The sequence below is a fragment of the Passer montanus genome, unplaced genomic scaffold, assembly GCF_014805655.1.
Source record: "Passer montanus isolate IOZ18808 unplaced genomic scaffold, ASM1480565v1 scaffold47, whole genome shotgun sequence".
Classification (NCBI taxonomy): Eukaryota; Metazoa; Chordata; class Aves; order Passeriformes; family Passeridae; genus Passer; species Passer montanus.
The window spans coordinates 213,504-234,128 of NW_024369596.1; the positions used below are offsets into that span (position 1 = coordinate 213,504).

Sequence of the window (20,625 nt, forward strand, 5' to 3'; positions counted from 1 at the left end):
AAGTTTGTATCTTAGGGTTTGGTATCTCAAGATGTGAATTTTCAACATCAGTTTGAAAGAAAACATTAGTCAGAAACAGCTGGTGAATTACAATACCAGATTTCTGATTGTCTCTGGAAAAATACTGAGATATTAAGCCCCTAACAGATATCACAGTGTTTTTGGCTCACCACTACTATATGGTGCAAATCCTGCCTCTTCTTCATCCCAACGGAATGTTTGTTTTAGTTGTACATTTCTCTGCAGACCATCTCTACTGTGTATTGCTAGAACTTCCTCTCCTCTACCTATTGCCATTTCACTGCTTTCTCTAGAAACAGTAAACTAAACGCCTCATTCTGAAAGAAGCCAAGAAAGACAGGAACTAAACCAAAAATATTACCACAATACATCTCAACCAAAATCAGCAGCACCAGAAATACCTGCGGAGGGTAACGGCCGTGAGCCAGGAGACCTCTGTGCAGAGGGGTAACTTGGCACCCTGATCCTGGGACCCTTGGAGACCACCGGGTAGTAGCAGGAACTAGAGGTCTGAGAATGCAAGGGACGATCTGGTGATGGTGGGTTTGCAATTTCAGGTGTACTTCGGGTGTCTTTAGGAAGAATTTCTGTTGTTGTGTAAAAGAGAAACAACAGTATAAGCCATCACTGAGCCCTAAAAGTTACTATCTGATAAAGTATATATTACTGTCACGTTCCACTTGGAGAATCATGGTATTTGTTAAATAAACACAAAGTCAAAGATCTGACATCAGATGATGTCTGGTTTCTTCTCGTAAGAACATTTTCAAATACTTGTAGCAATTGTTCCTCTTACACATGAAATTCCACTATATATTTATAGAGTTTAAGATCCTGTGTTAACAATGACAACAACTATAAAAAATTTAAAAATCTTTCACAGCTTTACCCTTGGATACAAGGAAGCAATTTGGAAATACAGAACCACAATAAAACTATTCAACATTGTATTGAATAAACCCCATATCACAGACCAACACCAACACTCCAAACACAGTTTGAAGTTTTAGATCACTAGAAAATTCTCTGATTGTAGGCTAAAAACCATCCCTACAGCAGTGTTTGTTTGGCTCAAGTTTTCAAAGCAGTACATCCAAGAGCTTAAAGTCTTGAGATGCTGTAACATGGAAGCCTGAATTGGATTCTAGCCCAAATTTAAGAGATTTGGTTTAAGAGATGCACTATGGCAGAATCATACAGAGAATTTACTTCTATGAAGTCTTTAAAAGATTACCTGTAAGGGGAACTGGGCTATGGGCAATTGTTCTATTATCATCATGCTCTACAGTGCTGTTGATGTCAGGTTCTACGACCGGAGGCCGGCACTCCATGATCTTGCAGGTATACACACAGCGCTTCCTGGCATCTGTTGTGCTCCAGTACACCCTGGAGCACCTGGAAGGAAATTCAAACAAACCAATTTACTCAACAGTTGAGTAAACCTCATTTCTGTTCTAAATCTTCCATTTCTCAAAACTACATTGGTCAAAGCCTTCCTGGCAGAACACACTACCCACCTTTCAGAGTCCCCATTAGTGAAGGAAAAACCACAGTCAATTTCCCCATATGTTACCTCAGTGCTTGTTTGATGTGAAATATACTGAAAGACATCAAGTCTTGAAACAGCATATACTCACTGATAGCCGATGGGAAACAACTTATCTTCACAGTCTGAGAGGTCATTCAGAATTCCTAAGCAGTCAATTGTCATTGAACCTGAGCAGAGAGAGGAACAGTTCTGTGAACCAGATTCCAGCACCAAAGGTGGATCAAGTATCCAGAGACTAGATCATACCAATCATCATGTGGATGTTCTCTGGTTCCAAGCCACTAAGAAATTTTCTTCTCAAACTGATCCCTTCAAAGTCCACAAAAACTCTCCTAAGAACTTCAAACCCATTCTCAGGAACCACCTGGAACAAGAACCAACAAAACTACTAGTTAATTAAAGGAACCACCACATGTATGCTACACAGTTTGTCCTACTTGAACCTTATTTTGGTCTTTTGGTTTTTGAACTACCACACAGCACCACTTGCCAAACTTCCCCAAGCCACTTGTATTACTGACTTATTTTTAAGAGAATGCGGTCCAGTCCTTGTTAGCAAGAAACACATTTAACATAAACTTCTAAAAAGTGCTCATAGTTACAGGCTAACCCCACCTTCAGAGTGGGGCAGAGAGTCAAAGAAGAATCTTACCTCTCCTTTGATCAAGTCACGATGCCTCTGGCAATAAACTTTCTTATCATCCAGAAAGACACAGTTCTTGACTCGTGAGCACATGAAATGATAGTTACTGGTGCAGGAAGTGAGGCAGCAGCCCACTGTGGCGCCTGACTTCTGGCAGAACTCACACCTCTGCAAAGACAAAAAAGAAAAAAAACAAAAGTTTAATCTCTTCTAAAACCAGACCACCACTGCTGTTGTCAGTTGGGGTTTTCTGGCACAGACAGAAGTTTAGAGTAATGCTTGCTCTCCCGCTTCATTGCTGCTCCATTTCACTACAGTGACTCACACACACAAGCGAGAGACATGGAGGAGGAGGTGAGAGGAAGAAGAATTCCTCACATGGAACAATTTTTTCATTTGTGGACTGGTTCTTCCAGGCCCTTCCCAGACCTTCCTGCTTGTGCTTCATATCCAGTCCTCACATTCGCAAGCTTCACTTGGTCTCCACAATATTTCTGAACTGAGCAAGGATAAACTAACTTTCCAAATATCTTCAGTCAGTTCTACTATATATAGTGTTAAAAAGTATTGCAAGGAAAGGATAGAGAAGAACAAATGCACATAAGCCATCTTTTAGCTGGGCTCCCATCTTGTGATTCCAAATCAGCATGAAGTTTAACAAAGTGTTCTTTGCTTGTACCCACCAGCTGCTTTCCCCGGATAACAGCCATGTGCACATTTTTCAGAGAACCATCATCATCTTCAAACACTTCTGCTGACCACAAAGCACAGTTCACATGTGTCCATTCATTTTGGCCAATATAGAGAAGACGTCCAGCATCCTGAAGAACAGGAGGAAATGTTCTCTTCAGATTTCCAGAAGATACAACAACGCACAAAACCCATCTAGCCTATCCACAGTACCAAATCCACAGCACTGCTTAAATGGGCTCCTACCAAAAGGGGAAAGGGGCAGATACTCACGTTAGCACTGTCATCACCATATTTCAGGCACAATGCACACTGCCTGTTGTCTTCCACGTCTGGAGGTGGGTTCAGTTCAGGACTATCCTCTCTGCTCCTGTCAGAGCCTTAAGAATTAAAAGAGAGAACAATATTTATTCTTGAAATTCAGGGTGGCAAAAATTCATCTGGACAGATTGTCAGTACGTGAACACAGTAGAAGAGTTTTCAATAGCCAGCTTGGAAAGCAAAGCACATTTCAGCCTCTGCACAACCTCCATTCTCAGGGGAAAACACGTGGGTGCAAAAGCATTCTTGGGTCCAAGCTCGGCTCAGAAACACCTCATATGTTACTGCTCTGAATGATTTCAGGTCACAGAGGTCTCCAAGACAGCTGCACTTCTGGGTTTGGGATTGGCAGTCCTGACAACTGATGGGCAATCAGCTCTCTTACCAGAGATGGGCGGTGTAGGAGGATGCAGAGGAGTTGGTGAATCTGGCTCTCCAGGCCCTCTGAGTTTCGGAGCTGGAATGATTTTCTTCATCAGAGGGGGCTGTTCAGTGCGGCTGCTCTCTTCACGCTCCTGCCACTGAGCATAATTATGGTCGAGCGATGGGGGCAGCACCGCGTTCGGCAACATACCACTGCTGGGATGCAGCAAGGAGTCAGTGTCACACCCGGCTGCACCAGAGGGCCTCACGCCCTGCCTCTCTGACATGCACCCCCCAGCAACAGCTCACCAATTACCTACAGCCCGCACATGTTCCCCACCAGTCACATTTTAAGGTTTGTGGTGTGGCTGTCTGCTTCTTTGAAGGGTAACAGATGCAGGGGGGCAACCCCAAATGGGGGTGTGAGGAGAGGGAAGGAAGGTCAGGACTGACAAGCCAACACACAGTACACCTAGTTCTAATTAAGAGTTTTGGTTACGCTGCTTAAAACAAAGAAGCGTGTATAAAACATGGGAATGGGATTACTGTGTAACTTATTACAGAAAAAAAAGGAAAAGAAAAAAAGGAAAAACAGAAATTCCAACTCCACAAACAGGCTCTTTCAATATGTTTTGCTTGGCCAGCTGGCAAATGGCAGGGTGTCACAGTTGGATACAGAACAATTACTTACTTGCTTGTTACTTTATTTGGCTCCCAAAATCTGGACTTTTTTACACTGAACCATGGAAAAACACGCTCCATTTGCTAAAGGAAAACAACATCCCATTAGAAAAGTTAGACAACATACCAAAAACTTCAAAGATATTCAGCCAAGATGTACTGTAAATGCACAACTAGTAACATTTCATTAACATTAACCACTCTGACAATGTATTATTTTATTCCTGGAAACACCCAAGCAAGGTTAAATGTGGTAGTCCTTTAGACTCCAGCATCAACAAGCAGTGGTAGGATACCAAGTAGATTTCAAAGTAACTGCAGGCCAGCTCACCCGAATAAAGAAGGACTTGACCATGCTGTTGGCTTTCTTAATCTCTGGCTGCCCGCCATCAGCATTAATGGCTGCTTGAATTATCTTCACGATGTCATCACTAAAATCCAACTGCAAGAAATCCACAAAACTTCACATTAACAGGATTGTCTTTTCCACAGCTATACCATCCACTAATTTTTTAAGACAATGTTCAAGTGAACATTCAGATGACTGTAAGACTGAACCAGAGCATCAGCTTAAAAGCAGAAAGGGAATTTGGCTGTGAAGAAGCAAGAAGACCTCTAAATTTGTAAACTGACTGGCACAGCTGCTACACCCACAACCATACACTTCAGCTGACTGCTGACTGGTTTTAAATCTGCTAAACTAGCTGTCTCATGAGGATTTGGTCAAAACCTAGCACCACAACATTTGCCAAACACTTTGCAATATAAAGTGCTCCTCAAGACTACAAATTCTCTAGGAAAAAAAAAAAGGAAAAGGCTGGTCTATGCAAAGAGAATCGATCTGGTCAACACTAGCATTTTTTGTAAATGACCCCTGAAGAGATCAGCCCTCCACCCACGAATCCTTAGTTTCCAGCTAACCAATTGCATCAGGGCTATTTGGCCAGACCTTCAGTCAGAATTTTCATGTTCAGGATGACCAGAACACTTATTTACATAAATGTCTGACTAAGAGCAAACTGGGGTCTGACCAAGTACCACTGCTGGCTGCAGAGAGCCCCACAAAAGCATCAATTACTTGTGTCTGGACCAATATTAACCAGTGCCAGCCACAACTACTTTTAGCAGGACAATAACCTGATTCCTTGTTCCTAAAGAAAAGGCTTAAGGTGCTCAGTTATGAACACCATATGTGATAAAGCAATTCACAGTGTCTAGTAACAGAGTGAAACATGACAACTTTGACATACCACAGAAATGTAACTTCCTTGATCCATTTTTTTTTTCACTCCTTCCAGATCCAGAGGTTGCTGCTCCTCCTGTTTAGTGACTTCTGTTAGGACAGGAGGATCGGGACCCTCAGGAGAGCTTCTGGATGGGATACTCTCTTCTGTCTCAGGATTTAAATCAGGTGGTTTTGCTGCCTGTGAACACCAGCAAGGAGACAGAGGGATGTTAACCATTGAAATGCAGCTGCTCCTGATGATACTCTCCCAAGCCCATTTACTGGTCCAAAGACTCTTGCTAATGTGAAGGAAAGGAGACCCGGGTTCTGAATTTCTGTCCAAAATGTAGGGGCAACAAATAAAAGCTCTTAACCAGCTTTCTGCCGAGACCTGTAAGGTGCACAGCAGGACAGAACCATCAAGCATAAGGATCAAACTCACTGCTCAGAAGTCTTATTTCTGAGTGCATATTGCAAAACAAAGATCCTGTTCTTCTGTCAGAAAAGAACCTTCATCAGCACAGAGCTAAATCCTCCTATTCCTTGAAGAACTTTACCCCATTTTTCTTTCAGCTTCCAAGTTGTATCAGATACCCACTTCTCTGCTTCCAAAGGAATCGACAAAAGAAAGAAAAAATATAACTAAATCACAGCACGTGTTGTTTGAAGTATGATGCAGATACTTCTGCATGAGGCACAGCAACACCTCAACAACTCAGCTGAATGCCATGTACATTTCATGCCACAGTAACAGGGCACAGGCTCCAGCTTACCTGTCGATACCGGAGCAAGTGGCTGGTGGTTCTGGAATTCAACAGGGCTGTTAAAACCTGCTTCAAGGAAATCTGCAGCTCCTTTTCCAGTGCCAGACGCCACTCTGCAGGATGCTGCTCTGTACAGTTAATGCAGGTGTATGCAACGCTCTCGGGCAAGTTGGAGAGTATCTCATACATTTCATCTGGAGACAAAAGAACATGAGAAAACCATCTCAATTGCTTCACTGAAGGATACAGGAAAAATCCCTGCCCTGAACCTACTGCCTGAGACTTTTCAGTGACAAAAGCCCCTTGTACAACTAATTGAGGGACACTGCCTTTGAGGATCTTGTGCTTTCAGGATGTCACTGTTATTCCACAGGTATTTTTCAGGTAGGTCACACCAGGTCAGTGTGTTAAAGTAACACTCTGTAGAAAGGTCCAATACTTGATTGCTTTGATTAGTCTAATCACTGCCTCATGTTCCTCAGTACGGAGGGGATGAGGATTTCCTTACCAGAAAGGTTTTCACATTTGGAGTGGACCCAGCGGTCGCATTTCCCACACTGCATCATCTTGCTCTCGTAGTCGTCATCATCGTAGCATTTGTCACAGAGAGGACAAAAATTTCCTGCAAACAAAATGGGATCTTATCAGATGCCTGGATGCCAAACACACCTTAAAGGCTGTGTGGTTACTTACTGAGGTGCTAAGAAAGCAGCTGCAAACACCCCTCTCAGTAAACTGCCAGCACAGTTCCCTCTACTGTTACAAGGCTACAAGAAGACCATCAACTACTTTAGAATTCCATGGCTGGACAGCCATTGTTTGGGCATGGCAAGACTAACAAAATACTATATGCAAGAGCAAAATGAAAGGACAAAGATGACTAATAGGCAAGAAATTAGGCTGAACATTCAAGACTTTCTATCCTAAGATTCTTCCTCAGAATGCCCTCTGAGGTTCAAAGGCATGTACAGCAACTGACACAAGGAACAACCACTTTACAATAAAAATTTTGCTTTTAAATTGCTTTTATGTCAAAAGTGTTTTAAAATGTCTTTTCCTCAACTGCTATAACTGCTATTTGAAGCCTGGGGCCAACAGGTGTGCAATAATTCCTTTATGTGGCAGAGTGTTTACATGCTGAAAGCCCCGAACTCTCACAACAAAGCAGTGATTTTGGTGAGCCACTGCACAGTGTAAGATCCTGGCTCTGAACTGTTATATGTACTTTCAGGCTCGACCACAACCAGCCTGCATTGCTGCCTGGACCGTGCCAAGCTCAGGTGCCATGCTAGCCCTCTGCCCACTCACACTAGCTGATTCAATCCCAAGCAACCGAGGAAGCTCCTGCTGTAAAGAATCACTACTTTATGTACCTTTAGCAAAGAGTTTGGCACAATCATGACACAGGGAGAAGTCATGAGACCACTGTGCATCCCATCCTTTGCCCGGGGTTGTTGATCCACAGCTCTTGCAGCGAACACATTTGGTACATATCTGGAAAAAGAATTCATTTGGCAAGAATTACTTGCTTTATCCAGCAGTTTCTGTGCTTTCAACACATCTCATAATTTTTATTATTTCTTGAGTGCAGAGATGTTACCCAACAGTACAAGGAGTTTTAAATGTTGAAACTTTCACTGAAGAGAACTGAGCTCATTTCCTCCCTGGTAAGATGGTGACAATACAACAGGAAAAACACTAAACCAAATCACAGTATAGTTTTTTTGTCCTTCACATTTGCACTGAACAAAATATCACCTTTCCCTCAACTAAAATAGATGTAGTTGTGGCATTTCTTCTGATCTAAAATATACAGTCCTATTTTAACAGTTTTTAAACTCTGTACATTGTAGAAGGAAACATGTACACAATGTCTTAGCAGCAAATACACTACAGGTACTTAGAACAAAAGCTTCAAAGACACAAATTAGCAAATCAATCCAAATTGTCTCTCAATACTGGTATCAATGGGATTGTTAACAAAGTAAACACTTCCATTTTAAAGACCTTCTTCCATGTTCTGGGACTATGACCAAAAAACTTACTATGATCTTACAATTTACTACAATGAAAAAAGGGGTAATCTCTCTAACAACTCTGCTTTCTCAGAACATCTTATCAGCAAGCCACCTCACTATTTCTAAATGTACCTTCTGATGCCATAGGCACCTTGCCTTGAAGAGATGAGGAACTGCATCAGAGCAAACCACCTGCAGAGCTCTGCTCCATGGCATTACCATCAGTCAACAAATGAATGATCCAAAAAAGAAATTAAAATCCCTCACCCAAACTTTCTTTTTCTTGGTGGGTTTTGTTGGGTAGTTTGGGCCCAGGCACTCAGGGTGATAGCTGTTTCGGCACTTGTTACACTCCAGCAACTGCTACAGGAATAAGGGAAACAAGCATTGGTACAGACACCCTGCAAAGGGACGCAAAATTCTGGACTTTTACATTCTTTACTGGATCCCCCATTCAGGTCATGAGAAAGAAGCTGCAATGGAGCAACTCAAGAGGCCTCCTCCCCTGCTCACAGAGACTCTGCTCCTGGCACATGCTTGCTGGCCAACCTCTGGATCCAGAGGAGCCCTGGGAGCAGTGGGGGTGCTGCTGGGTCTCCCAGGGGTTTGGGGTACCTTGGTGGCCTGGTGCTGTCTCCCACAGACGTGGCAGAACTTGCAGCGACGGCAGCACCAGTTCTCCAGCTGATCTTCCTGGGGCCGCTCGCTCTCCTCCAGGCAGAACTTGTGGAAGGGCTCACAGCAGACCTGGCAATATACAAACTGCAGGGGGGGAGAGGCAGGTTTTAGCAAAGCAGAAACTGCTCCAAGTTCCCAAACCAGCCCGCTTGTGCTCCGAACTATTTTGAATTCTGCTTTACAATTGACAGAACAAGATTTTAGGAGGGAAACTCTGTATTTCAGGTAACCTAAATAGCGACTGGACACCTCACAGTCACCGGGTCTGGTACCTGTTGACTAAGTGCTTTGAGCATTGAAAAAGGCCTATAGGGCTCTTCAGGATCTCCCTCCCTCACTTCATCCCAGTACTACAAGCCAATTACACCAGAAGACACACTTGGTGCATGAAGTGGGGACATGCAGAGCAAAGAGAGTCTCTCTCCCTCTGCTCAGCCCACTTCACCATTACAAAGCTCTTCCAGTTTCTCTGTATCCTGTACAAGGGTGGTCATACCAGAAAAACAATCATCCTCAGAGCACAGACACTGCAGGCTCACAGGGGACATGGGAATCCTTTGTCCCCTGGGGGCCCCTGACTAAGAAGGGGATGGCTCCATGCCCCACAGGGCCTTCATGGACCTCACATGCACTGATGTCCACATCCAGAACTTAACTCCCTTTTCCCCTGTCCACTCACAGATCCCAGCCCCTCTTAGAGCAATAGCACCCAGGTCAGCTGGTCTGAAGATACTGAGAAGGCACCTATCTAAACCTGGAAATGCATTTAACACACCTCAATCCAGCTTTTTAGGCAGTGCCAGAACCTTTCCAGTTATGTTTCTGTAAGAGTTTACAGCTCTTGGCACGTATGGACACACCTGGAAAAGTCAAGGCTGTCTAAAAACTGTTAGCACCATTGGGCAGTCTTTCTTATTTCAGGTTAAAAGAGAGCAAAGCTCCTGCTTTACATCATATGTGAGTTCCCAAACTGATTTTAAATACCTTTAGTATCTTGGGACAAATTCTAGCAAGGACAGATTTACCGGTATTATTTTAATTTCTTCTGGATTAAGGTCATTATAATTTTTATTTATTTGTTTTTGTAACAGTACAGCGCTGTAATTAAGTCATCGACAGCAGAACACAATGCTTTACCTCCACATGTCCACTGCTGGCACAGAGAAAACACACCACCCTGGGAGTAATAGGTACCGAGGTGACGATGCCTAACCCACCCATCTCCCAAACATTCTCCACTTCACAGTCCTCCTGAAAGTACAAAAGGACACATCACCATGCAGAACAAGGCAATACAACATCAGTACAAAATGCTCATGCCCTGTTCAGTTCTGGGCCTGTGATTAAGATGCCTCAAACTGAAATAATTCCAACGTCTACCTCAGTCTACTTTACAGTGTATTCTGGGAGAGTCACAGCTCGGCGCTGTTCCTGCCGAGAGCACTCAGTGGCATGCTAGAGCCTTCCTTCTAGGGAAGGCAAACCTAAGGAACAGGACAAGGCTTTTCACAATTGCACAAGTATTACTAGAAGTGAAATTTCAGAAGAATTATACTTTATTAAAGCTCCATATTTGTATAAAACACTTATGAGATCTCACTATGATCTCCAGTTGTCAACATTTATAGATGAACTGAAAAATTATTAGGAAAATATTTTATTATTATTTCAACACTGTTGTTCAAAAATGTACATGAATTATCATTTAAAAACCCCAGATATACCCCAAACGTTGTGAATTACAAGTTACTAACATTTTCCCCAAATCTTGTTGGCTCAAGTTGTGGTAAGGTTTTAAAGTTCCATCTTAATGGAATAATTCTTCATAAACCTCAAATTCTTGCTCATCCTCACACATTGACAGTTAAGGTTTTAAAGCTTTAAGTGTCTCTTCATCCAGTACTCTAATTATAAGAAAAGAAAGGCATAACAAGCTTTTAAAAATCAACCAAGTGACTTGTCATGAGGCTCCTATTTTGGCGGTTCCCTTTGAAAGGTACCAGACACACAAACTCAGCAGTTATTGCCAGCACTTTCAGGGGACTCTAGTTCCAGTGTCTGAAAGCCAGCGGACATTCAAATACTTAAAACATTTTGTCCTCTACCTTGAAATCCACTCGGATTCTGTGGACTCCATCTGTAGGTGGCTTTTGCTTGGAACTGCTGCCGTTAGTCAGAGTGCTGAGCAAGTTCAGTGTGCTGCTCTCTGGCTTGCTTAGAGGAGGGGGCTTTTCCTGGTCAAGCAAAGGAGCCTGCATTAATCCCAACTCTGGACGTTAGAACTCAATCAGCAGTTACATCCAATACCATCAATAATTTACAGACAAACCCCCAAACCAGCACAAAATTAACGAGTATTACAAAGCTGCAGGGAAGTGACCATTCTACAAACCATTCCCTAAGAGCATTCCATATGCAAGTACAGTCCTAATTCCATGTGCTCTACCATCACATTGTTTTTTCATCAAAGCATGGGTTGGTGTTTGGATGCAGTGGGGCAACTCTGGGTATAAACAGGCTCTGGGTATAAACAGGCTCCCTTTACTTAAGACAATTCTTTTTTTCCACGATCGAGCTATTTCTGAGACAAAAGTAGTTGCATTTTTTTATGGAAAAGCTAGCCTCCACCCTCCAACACACAAATCTTAGATGCCAAAGTAACATCTGAACTGAATCTTAGGCATAGGCTATGGTTTTTGCCATCCATATACTGCCACAAGGGAAAACCTAACATCTTTAAGAACCAAATAAAAAAAATGTGCAAAGGCTTAAGCAATATGGTTCTACTTTCTAGACAGAAGTTCCAGGTGCTTGAGATTTTACTGACTGTATAAAAAACAGTATTCACCTTTTCTTTTGGTTTCTGTTTCACAGGGAAAGTTGGACGGGGAGCAATTTTTTTCTGTTTGCTTTGTTCTGTGCCTAGGAAGGGGGGGAAAAATTATGAGTATTTCAAGTAACTAACAGCCACCTGTAGAGAAGAAAAGGGAAAAAAATCAGCTGGGTAATGTGCGATGAGTTTTAGACTAGAACTTTTCCACCCTCTTCTGTGGCTGCACCTCCCCAGCTATGAGCAGTTTCTTTGAGGCAAGACTAGAAGAAGAGTTTGCTCTGCACACAATCTGGAGCATTGTGGGTGCAAAGCCACAGAAATCCCAGAGCTGCCTGGCTGGTGACTGTTCACTCTGCTCTGCACTACATACAATAGTGGGCTATACTTCTGTATAAAAGATTACATCCTCCTGGTTTCACATTCAGAATGGGAAGTTGCCAGACTTAACAATTCTGAAAATACACTTCAAGACTGCCACAACTATACAACTCAAGAGTCCCAACCAGGATAGCCATCTTTCTCCCTGCCCTAACATACACTGCAGGTCAATAAAAAGGAAGTCAGTTCTAAGCAAAATTTCCAAAATAATCTGCTGAGATTTCAACACACCGTAAAGCATTCACTGGGTTTAAAATGCACCAGCTTTCAGCAGTATTGTTACTTAACGTGACTCAAACGTATTGAGGATAAATAGTCCCATTTACCTATTTCTGGCTGGGGAGTCTGCTTTTTCTTGGGCTCAGAAGTGCTAAGTTTAGGTGCTTCTTTTTTCAAAGGTCCTGAGCTTGGTGGCTGAGGAGGGGGGAGCTGGACTGGCTGGGACGTCTGCTTGCCAGTCTTTCTGGTACCAGACGCAGGGACCTGTTTGGGCTCTGACACGGGAACGGAGGAATTCCCATCCTCATGCTTTTCCTCAACAGGCTTACGGGCAGGCTCACTGCTCTTCTTCCCAGAATTGTCTTCTCTTGGTACAACAGCCTGAGGAGTTTGTTTCTGTCCAGAGTCCAACTGGTTTTTTCCAGAATGGCTTTCTTTCTTCTCATTTGTCTTGGATTTCTTCTCTTTCTTTTTTGCAGCTAAGGAAAAAAAGCACAGATAAAGCAACACAAACAAAATAGTGTGACCTCAAATGATTTGCTGCTCTCTTAAAAAGGGATACAGACACTTTGATTCAGAACTTTGTCAATTCTGTCAAAGAAAAAACTGTACTCAGAAAACAAATTTGGCTTGTACTTCAATCCATGTTCTCTCACACCTAGAGCCCCTATTTTACAACAGCAATAAGCAACAACCTCCTGCAGTAACAGATTCAGAGCTGAGAGCAGACTTTGTGAGGAAGGAAAAGGAAGCAAAAGTCAGCACCAGTCCAGTGCTGAAAGACACTGGCATGTGTCTCACATCTCACATGATGTACTCACATCTCTCCTGCCCCTTGCACCTGCCACCAACAGTGCAGGCAGGTTGCTCCCAGCAGAGTAACTTTTATAAGCTCAGTGTAGCTAAAACAACAGCACAGAGAGCAAAACCTATGAAAAGAAAAGCTTCTGTCTTGTCCTATACTCAAGGTAAGTCTTTTAGCCTACCTTTAGCTTGCTTCTGGAGATAAGCTTTTGAAGGCATCCACTGTAGATTCTGACATTTCCTCATTCTAAAAAGAAAGAACATGTCATGAAATCAGAACAAAGATGCAGATATTAAGAGGGCAGTCTGTAAATACTTAACATCAAAACCAGAAAATAACATTATCAATACATACACTACTTTTGTTCAGACAAAACCAAGTACTCTTGGCATGGGACTAGACTAGGGGACCAAGCCTTTTGCTAACTTTATTCAGCTTTATTCCCTATTTGTCTTATTCTTGGCATAAAATGTCTTCTGTAGACTGGGCCAGGCTTTGTTTCTGCCTCCATTCCTGCAGCAAGGCTCATGGCTCTGAAACCCAGCCCAAAGCCTGGGCAAAGCTGCTGAGAGCAAGACTCCTTCCAGTCTGCAGAGTGTTCTCACACAGCAATTCTCACAGCAAGGCTTATAAATAGCTCTTATACCACAACAATCTACTGGTGCCACTTTAGCTGCTGCCTTTTCAGACAGTTTATCTAGTCTGGTAAAATCAATTTAATACCGCAATTAAAAAGAAAAAAGGTTCAGTCTAAGTGATATGTATAAAAAATGACAGAAGAAATCATGGAAGAGCAGTATTTCTTAATGATATCCAGAGACACCTTTGATCCAGGGTTAGGATCCAGAGACCCTAACCCTTTGATATACAAAGTGTATATAAGCTAAATAAACACCAGCTTGAAAAGACAAGCTCTTCATTAATGCAGTCTAGGAGAATAAGAGATAAATATTTATGTGCATATTGCCTTCCTTACAAAATCCTGTACTGCCTAACAAAAGCCACAGATCTTACACTGAACAATCCCCAGTACTCTGCCACTTCTATCACACCGACGAGAATAAACTAGAAGTGAACTCCAGAAAAAGAGCTCATAACTACTGCACCTCAAATTGTGGTCTTGACTCTCAAACTGTTTACAGTCCCTTGCTTTGATCAAGCTTCAGACCAGGTCAAGCTCAGTCCAAGCCCATGACACAGGGCAAATCTGCCGCTCCTGGCCCTGGGTACACTTATCCCACTCAGAGCAGGGATTAGCTCAACAGCTTCTCACACACACTTACTTGCAGCACTGCTTCTTTATATTGCGCCCACCAAACTTGGGTTTGTCTAGACAGTTAGTGCAGACCCCACAGTCCTCTGGAACCTGACAGCCCGAACACTGCCCGCAGCGCCTGGAGCGCCGGCCTTTCTTCACCGGGGGCTCCTGCTGTGCCTTGTTCCTGGTGACCGGCTTAATGGGCTTGATTGGTGGAGCAACAGGTTCAGCCTCTTCTGAGCCAGCTATCGATGACTTATCTACCAAAAGAACATTTCTAATGTGAATTTTCTGATGTCAAAGAATGATTCAGGAGTGTCCAGTTTAGCCCATGAAGCCTAAGTTCGTCGGCAGAGCCACACAGATGCAAGAGACTGTGTGCATACACATGTGTACACGTGTATATGCACACACACCTCTCAGCAGAACCAGGTTTGGTGCAAAACACACATATTTAACACAATTCCTGATAGCTTAAAGGATTAACCCTGTTTGAGTAGGACTGTAATAGAGAGCCCAGAGCTCTTTAACATACTTTCCCTTGTTAATCACTTGAAGTCCTCACCTTTACAGCAGTCACCAGAAGCTGACTTTGTATGGACCCACAGATGAAAACAGAAATCCTAACTCACCATCATTCCCCATGGAAGACAGTATCTTCTCCCGCTCTTCCCATGGTAAGGCACTCAGAGTGGGCATGTCATCAGGAAACACCGCTCGCTTGCGGCCCAGTGCAACAGCTGCTCTCCTGCAAACATGCTTTATTCGCGGTCCTCGGACTGACGTTTCTGATGAGTCACTCTCTTGCCCCTAGATTTCAGAACATGAGAGCAGACAGTATTCCTGAGAAAATCACCAAAATGAGACTGAGAAACATGCAATAGAGACTTCTAAGCAAATTATATCTTAGCTTGCAGATTGTAAGAATCAGGATAAAAACAGACTTGGCCTTCTAAGCCTCTGTTATCCAAGAAAGGATAAATGCAAGAGAACAAGAGTTTTGACTCAACTGGAATTACAAGGTAAGTCTGCATCCACTACTGGAAAGCAAACTTGCTCATGAAGCCACATTATCAAGGCACTGACATTAAAAAAATCAGAGTCCACTGGAATTGGAGCAGCGCTTGGTGCTAACTGATCCAGCAGAAGCCAGTAGTAGATGAGGGTGTTTGAGAGTTTTGCAGCTGCTGATGTTTCAGATAAGGGGCTTGAGTTTACTGGGATGCTAAAGAAATGGAGCATTTTAGTGCAATTTTCCATGTTTTGGTAATATTTTGGAATATCTCCCACTGAAAGAACTATCCCAAATAAGCAACTGTGAGAATCTGGGCTTCTGCTACATCAGGCCAGTCATACAAATGTATGGGCATCTTCATTTCAGAAACAAACAGCTGGAGGCTTCTCTATTTGAAGTATATACTAGTGATTTTCAATACTAGTGCTGCTACAAAAAGTAAAAGTTTAAATAAAAAGTATTCCCTGAAAACATATCTGACCTCCCTTTCTGGCAGGTAAAGAGGACTGCAGAAAAGGGTGGTTTTGGGGTGGGGAAAAGAGAAAAGAGCAAAGTGGTAGGAAGCAGTTCCCCAAATCAGATGCAAAATTCCAATGGATCTTCCTCCCTCCTATAAGTGAGATCACTGCATAAAGTTAAAAAACAGAAAGATCAAGAAACAACCTTCCTTCAGAAGCCAAGTTTATACTCGAGGAGGGTCCCCAAGAAACCTCGAGGCCAAGACAGACACTGCATTTTGCTGGAACTGCACTTTTCAGAGTGAGTACTACCCTAGATAATCGCTTTGCTTAGATTTGTTCAGAGAAACCCAATAAGCAGCTATGCTGAACTGGTCTCCAAAATGCATGCAGCTCCCCTCTGAGCTAACTATGCAGCAGCTCCCTCTTCCCCTCAGCTCCTGCCCAGGGATGCTTGTTTTTGGGTCGTTTGCCATCTGTTGCACTAACAGCTGCTTAGCTTGGCACATTAATTCTTCACGCTCAGTATACAAAAGCTATTAGTGACTTTCAGGACAAGTTCAAAGTAAGATGCACTCTAGCAAAAAACCCAACTTGGAAAAAGGAGTACCTGTGCTTTTGGCTGATCTGCTTGCTTGAGGGACTTGCTCTTCTCAATCTTGTACAGCTGGGCTTTTGCCTTTTTCAGAAGACTGGCTACCCTCTTGTCAGTCATTGGCAGTTTGTCTGCTTGAGCCAACATAGAACTGATGGAGGAAGCAGAATGTTTAACAGTGCTTGATGAGGGAGCAGAAAGACGCAGAGCTTTTTCCTTCTCCAAAGACGGCACAGTGGGGCTGAGGTCCAGGTCTGATTTGTCCAGCCCCCCTCTACCTTTCTTGGATGTTTTGGTTTTGACAGCTGTTGTATCTACCAGAGCAGCAGTGGAAACTTCTGCCGTGGCATCTACTGCTGCAGACTTCTTCCGCCCGGCAGTTTTCTTGGCGGACGATGATGCTGCAGCATCTTCACTGACTTTTTCTTTGGGCATTTTACCTACAGGAAACAAAGCAGCGCTGCTCTGTATTTCTGACCCTTTTCTCCTCTTCTCTTTCTTTGACTCTCGTTTATTCTCCTTTTCTCTCTCTCTGTCTTTCTCTCTGCTCTTGTCCTTCTCCAGGCCTTTGTCAGCATCTTTATCTTTGGAGAGCTCTTCTGCTGCCCTGTCCTTGTTTTTGCCTCTCTCTGTCTGGGGACTTGATGTGAACCAGGGGAAGAGAGGAGTAGGGCTACCAGATGAGAAAGGCTCTGCTGGAGCACTTGTCTGCTTCCTTGGTCTCTGGCTTCTTTCTGCTGATTCCCCAGACTGTGATAGGGAATGGGAGGGAAAAGTAAAAGTTGAATTTAAGGCACTAGTGGCAAGAGAACTAACTGAAATACTAGTTAATGAGGAAGAGACAGAAGACTGTGGGGTGAGAGTTGTCAGGTCAGAGGTACTAAGCCTCCCGCTCCTCGTCCTCATGGAGTGCGAAGGAGACCTGGGCTCTGATCGGATGGGGCTGAAGGCTTTCCTCTTCCGCCGCCGCGAGGACGTGCCCGTGGCAGAGGTCCCCGTGGTGGCACGACCGACAGACGAGGGCAAGGTTACAGACTCGAAGATCCGGGAGTGGGCCTCGCTTGGTGTGAATCGTGGCGCTCGCAGCAGAGGACTTCTCTTGTGCATATCAAACCTGGCTCCAGAGTGAAGCGAAAAGAGACGTGTGGGGGCTGTGGCACCTGGTGTTGAGAAGCCAGAAGCAAAGCCAACGTCCTCCGGTGTCAGCGGCGGGGGTCTGAAGTTATCAAATATCGGTTTGCGAATAAGACCCTCTTTGGCATATTTTGCTGATGAGAAGTACTGTGGCTCTGACCTGGAATGTTTCAGGGAGGTCCACCTAAATGTTGGCTCTCGCAGAATTGACTTTCGTTTCTCTTGCATCGGTGCAGCAGAAGCAGGAAGAAAGGGTGAGGCTAACGGTATGGTTGGAGGCATAAGCCAAGGGGTATGGTCTGAGATGCTTGAAGCAGGCTGCAGTGGTGGGGGGGGAGTGAGCAAAGGGGGAGGAGGAGAGGAGGAGGACTGCTGCTGTGGCATGCTTGGTAAGGCTGACAGCTTTTTTGCAGTCCTCTGGCCAAAACTTCTTTCCGTTATTGAAAACCTTCTATTTCTTCTATCACCATTATCGTTTTCAGGGGACTGAGAAACAGGCAGGGGAGTGTGAACCTCTGGAGTATTGCTTCGCTCCTCAGAAAGCATCTGCATCTCCTCAGAAGCCTGGGAGTCTGTAGATGTATCCACGCTGGGGCTGCTGGACCGTGAGGAATCTGAAGACATCTGAGATGAATGTTGAGAAGCGGCGCTGGACTTTTCACTGGAGCCACAAGATGTAGTGCTGAACCTGCTGTTTGGTGTGGATTCTAGTCTGGATATTTTAATAGGAGGATCGTAGTCTTCATCCTCAATAAACCGTTTGGGTGTTTTGATAATCCGTGATGAGATTGCACTCACAACTGGCATGATGAACTGTCGAATATTTTTGAGCTGTGTTCTCCCCATCCTGCCCTGCAGTTTGGCTGCTTCTTTCTCAATCTTTTTTTGCGCTCCCTTTTTAGCCCTCTGCAAGAGTTGCTTAGCAATCGCAGCATCCGTCCTTTTGGTGGAAGGTATAATCCTGACAGGCTTAATCCTGCGTGGACTCTGTCTGACAGCAGCCTTCTCCTCCTTCGTGAGAGGCGGTGTGCCATCCTTTTCTTTGCGAATCCTCTGGGGTTTCTCCAGCTGTGAGTTTATGACTAAAGTTGAGGAAGTCTTTAAACGTTCAGAGGATGGTGGCCTGCCTCTCCTGCGCACAATCTGAACGCTCTTCCTCCCAATCTGAATTTTTGCCCCAGGCTTAAATTTAGATTTCAGTGGGGAAAGCTTACTAGTTCTTAATTTCTTGATTTTAGTTGCTTGCTGAAATGTAGTGGATGGTGATCTTTTGATTTTTTTCAGACTCTCTTTTTCTTCTTTGCTGCCCTTCTGAATGTCTGATGTGTCCTTCTCCTGTGACAATTTGAATTTCACACTTGTAAGTGCTGGAGGTCTTCCTCGTCTTTTTTCCCCACTCTTAGACTCCTTCTTCTTTACTTTCTCCATGGATGTGGTTTCAGACTTGCTTGAAGGGGAACACACTGATGAGGAGTCTGACAGTACAGCTGAACTTCGGTCAGAACTGCTCCGGGGCCTCCCGCGAGGTTTCCGTGGACTAGATTTAACTGAGAGGGAAACAGAGAATGCAGGGAACATATTAAATTTCTCCAAGTGTGGGATGAGCATTACCCAGGTCACATAAGTATTTACTCAGTATCATTCATGCTGCCCATACGTTGCCAAAACATTTCAGATAATCAACAAATAAAAATAGTTTTAGCGCTACATGTAGAGAATCCTTTCCCAACAAATGTCTTTTCCCACATAAAATACCACACAGATAACTTGCTTAAAAATGCAAGCTAGTCTTTTCCCAACAATTATATATGCAATTGCACAAGCCCAGCACCAACCTCATGTTGAGAGGGAGCAATAATTCTCAAGGGCACATGCTATCTTTTAAACACATGAATTTTAATAATTTTTTTTAAGCAGCTCACAGCCAGTTGAAAGAACAAAAAAATCCTTCCTTTCAAGTGCCATCCATCTGCACTGCTAAGGGAGAGGTCAAGAGAGCAAGAACAACCTACACAAGGCTGATACAAGACAAATTACTAAAAACTGGTTTTAGCTTTGAAACACAGTTAATACTCAGCACTGACTTGGAGCCATCAAGCACAAGACTTCATCACCCACCCTGACCAATGCATTTCACTGCATTCTCACCAAGTCCAGCTATTTCAGTTCTGGATCTTCCCTTGCACTAGCAAGGCACCCCACCACAGCTTGCTGTTGAAGCCAAGCTGAGCAGATGATTATGGTGGAAGAGCAGAGCGCTCTGGTGAGAGCATTTACTGACAACACAGGCAGTAAGGAGTCTACTAAAGATACTAAAATAGTCAAACAGTCTCAGACCCTTACTCTTTAAATAGCTGCCTCTCCAGAACACTGACATGAGGTTTGAAATACTGGTTTCATCAGTATAACTCTTTTACTCAGACTTTCCCTTCTCCTTTACAGATCAGACATAGAGAATCCAAAACTAACTGCATTGAACCTAAAGACTGGTGTGGCTTTTATGGTGGATGAGATTTGGTGGAACAAACAGGAGAGACATAGCAAAATCATCACACAGGAAACCAGAAAGTCAACTCCCAATCCTGCAACTTGAACTTACCTGTGGGGGACCTGGTGGGACTTCGTACTTTAACTTCTTCATCTGAACCAAAACCTAAAAACTGTTCATCCTGCAATGAGAGAGCAGACGGAAGTCTGAGGACATGGATAATAATGTTGAAATTAACTCCACTGTGAATGAAGCACAAAAGGATTCTAGAGGATTTTCCTTCCCTAAAAAAGATACTGGCATTTGCTCTTCTAACAAAGAATTGCTAAAAAGGAAATACAACTTTTATATACACATACACAGCAACTACAGTTTACAGCTACAGAACAATCAAAAAGAGTTACAGGAAAACAAACTACAAATATATACAGAAACAAGCCCTTAATACATAAAATCTGCTGCTCATATCAAACAACAAAGCTTTCCTCC

General features: G+C 43.5%; 1 protein-coding gene across 1 annotated transcript in view; it reads right to left on the reverse strand.

Moving 5' to 3' along the window:
- KMT2A (lysine methyltransferase 2A) overlaps positions 1-20,625 on the reverse strand; it is a 41,156-nt gene that overhangs the window by 13,043 nt on the left and 7,488 nt on the right. The window contains exons 3-27 of the mRNA XM_039721753.1: positions 20,248-20,317; positions 16,530-19,195; positions 15,079-15,256; positions 14,472-14,706; positions 13,370-13,434; positions 12,491-12,862; positions 11,802-11,875; positions 11,059-11,187; positions 10,091-10,204; positions 8,891-9,037; positions 8,543-8,638; positions 7,631-7,751; positions 6,766-6,879; positions 6,267-6,451; positions 5,519-5,692; positions 4,600-4,710; positions 4,279-4,352; positions 3,610-3,803; positions 3,177-3,283; positions 2,897-3,034; positions 2,223-2,381; positions 1,817-1,934; positions 1,659-1,737; positions 1,256-1,416; positions 423-608 (exon numbers count right to left, since the gene is read on the reverse strand). Of these exons, the coding sequence (XP_039577687.1) occupies positions 423-608; positions 1,256-1,416; positions 1,659-1,737; positions 1,817-1,934; positions 2,223-2,381; positions 2,897-3,034; positions 3,177-3,283; positions 3,610-3,803; positions 4,279-4,352; positions 4,600-4,710; positions 5,519-5,692; positions 6,267-6,451; positions 6,766-6,879; positions 7,631-7,751; positions 8,543-8,638; positions 8,891-9,037; positions 10,091-10,204; positions 11,059-11,187; positions 11,802-11,875; positions 12,491-12,862; positions 13,370-13,434; positions 14,472-14,706; positions 15,079-15,256; positions 16,530-19,195; positions 20,248-20,317 (6,067 nt within the window). The remainder of the gene's footprint in view (positions 1-422; positions 609-1,255; positions 1,417-1,658; positions 1,738-1,816; positions 1,935-2,222; positions 2,382-2,896; positions 3,035-3,176; positions 3,284-3,609; positions 3,804-4,278; positions 4,353-4,599; positions 4,711-5,518; positions 5,693-6,266; positions 6,452-6,765; positions 6,880-7,630; positions 7,752-8,542; positions 8,639-8,890; positions 9,038-10,090; positions 10,205-11,058; positions 11,188-11,801; positions 11,876-12,490; positions 12,863-13,369; positions 13,435-14,471; positions 14,707-15,078; positions 15,257-16,529; positions 19,196-20,247; positions 20,318-20,625) is intronic.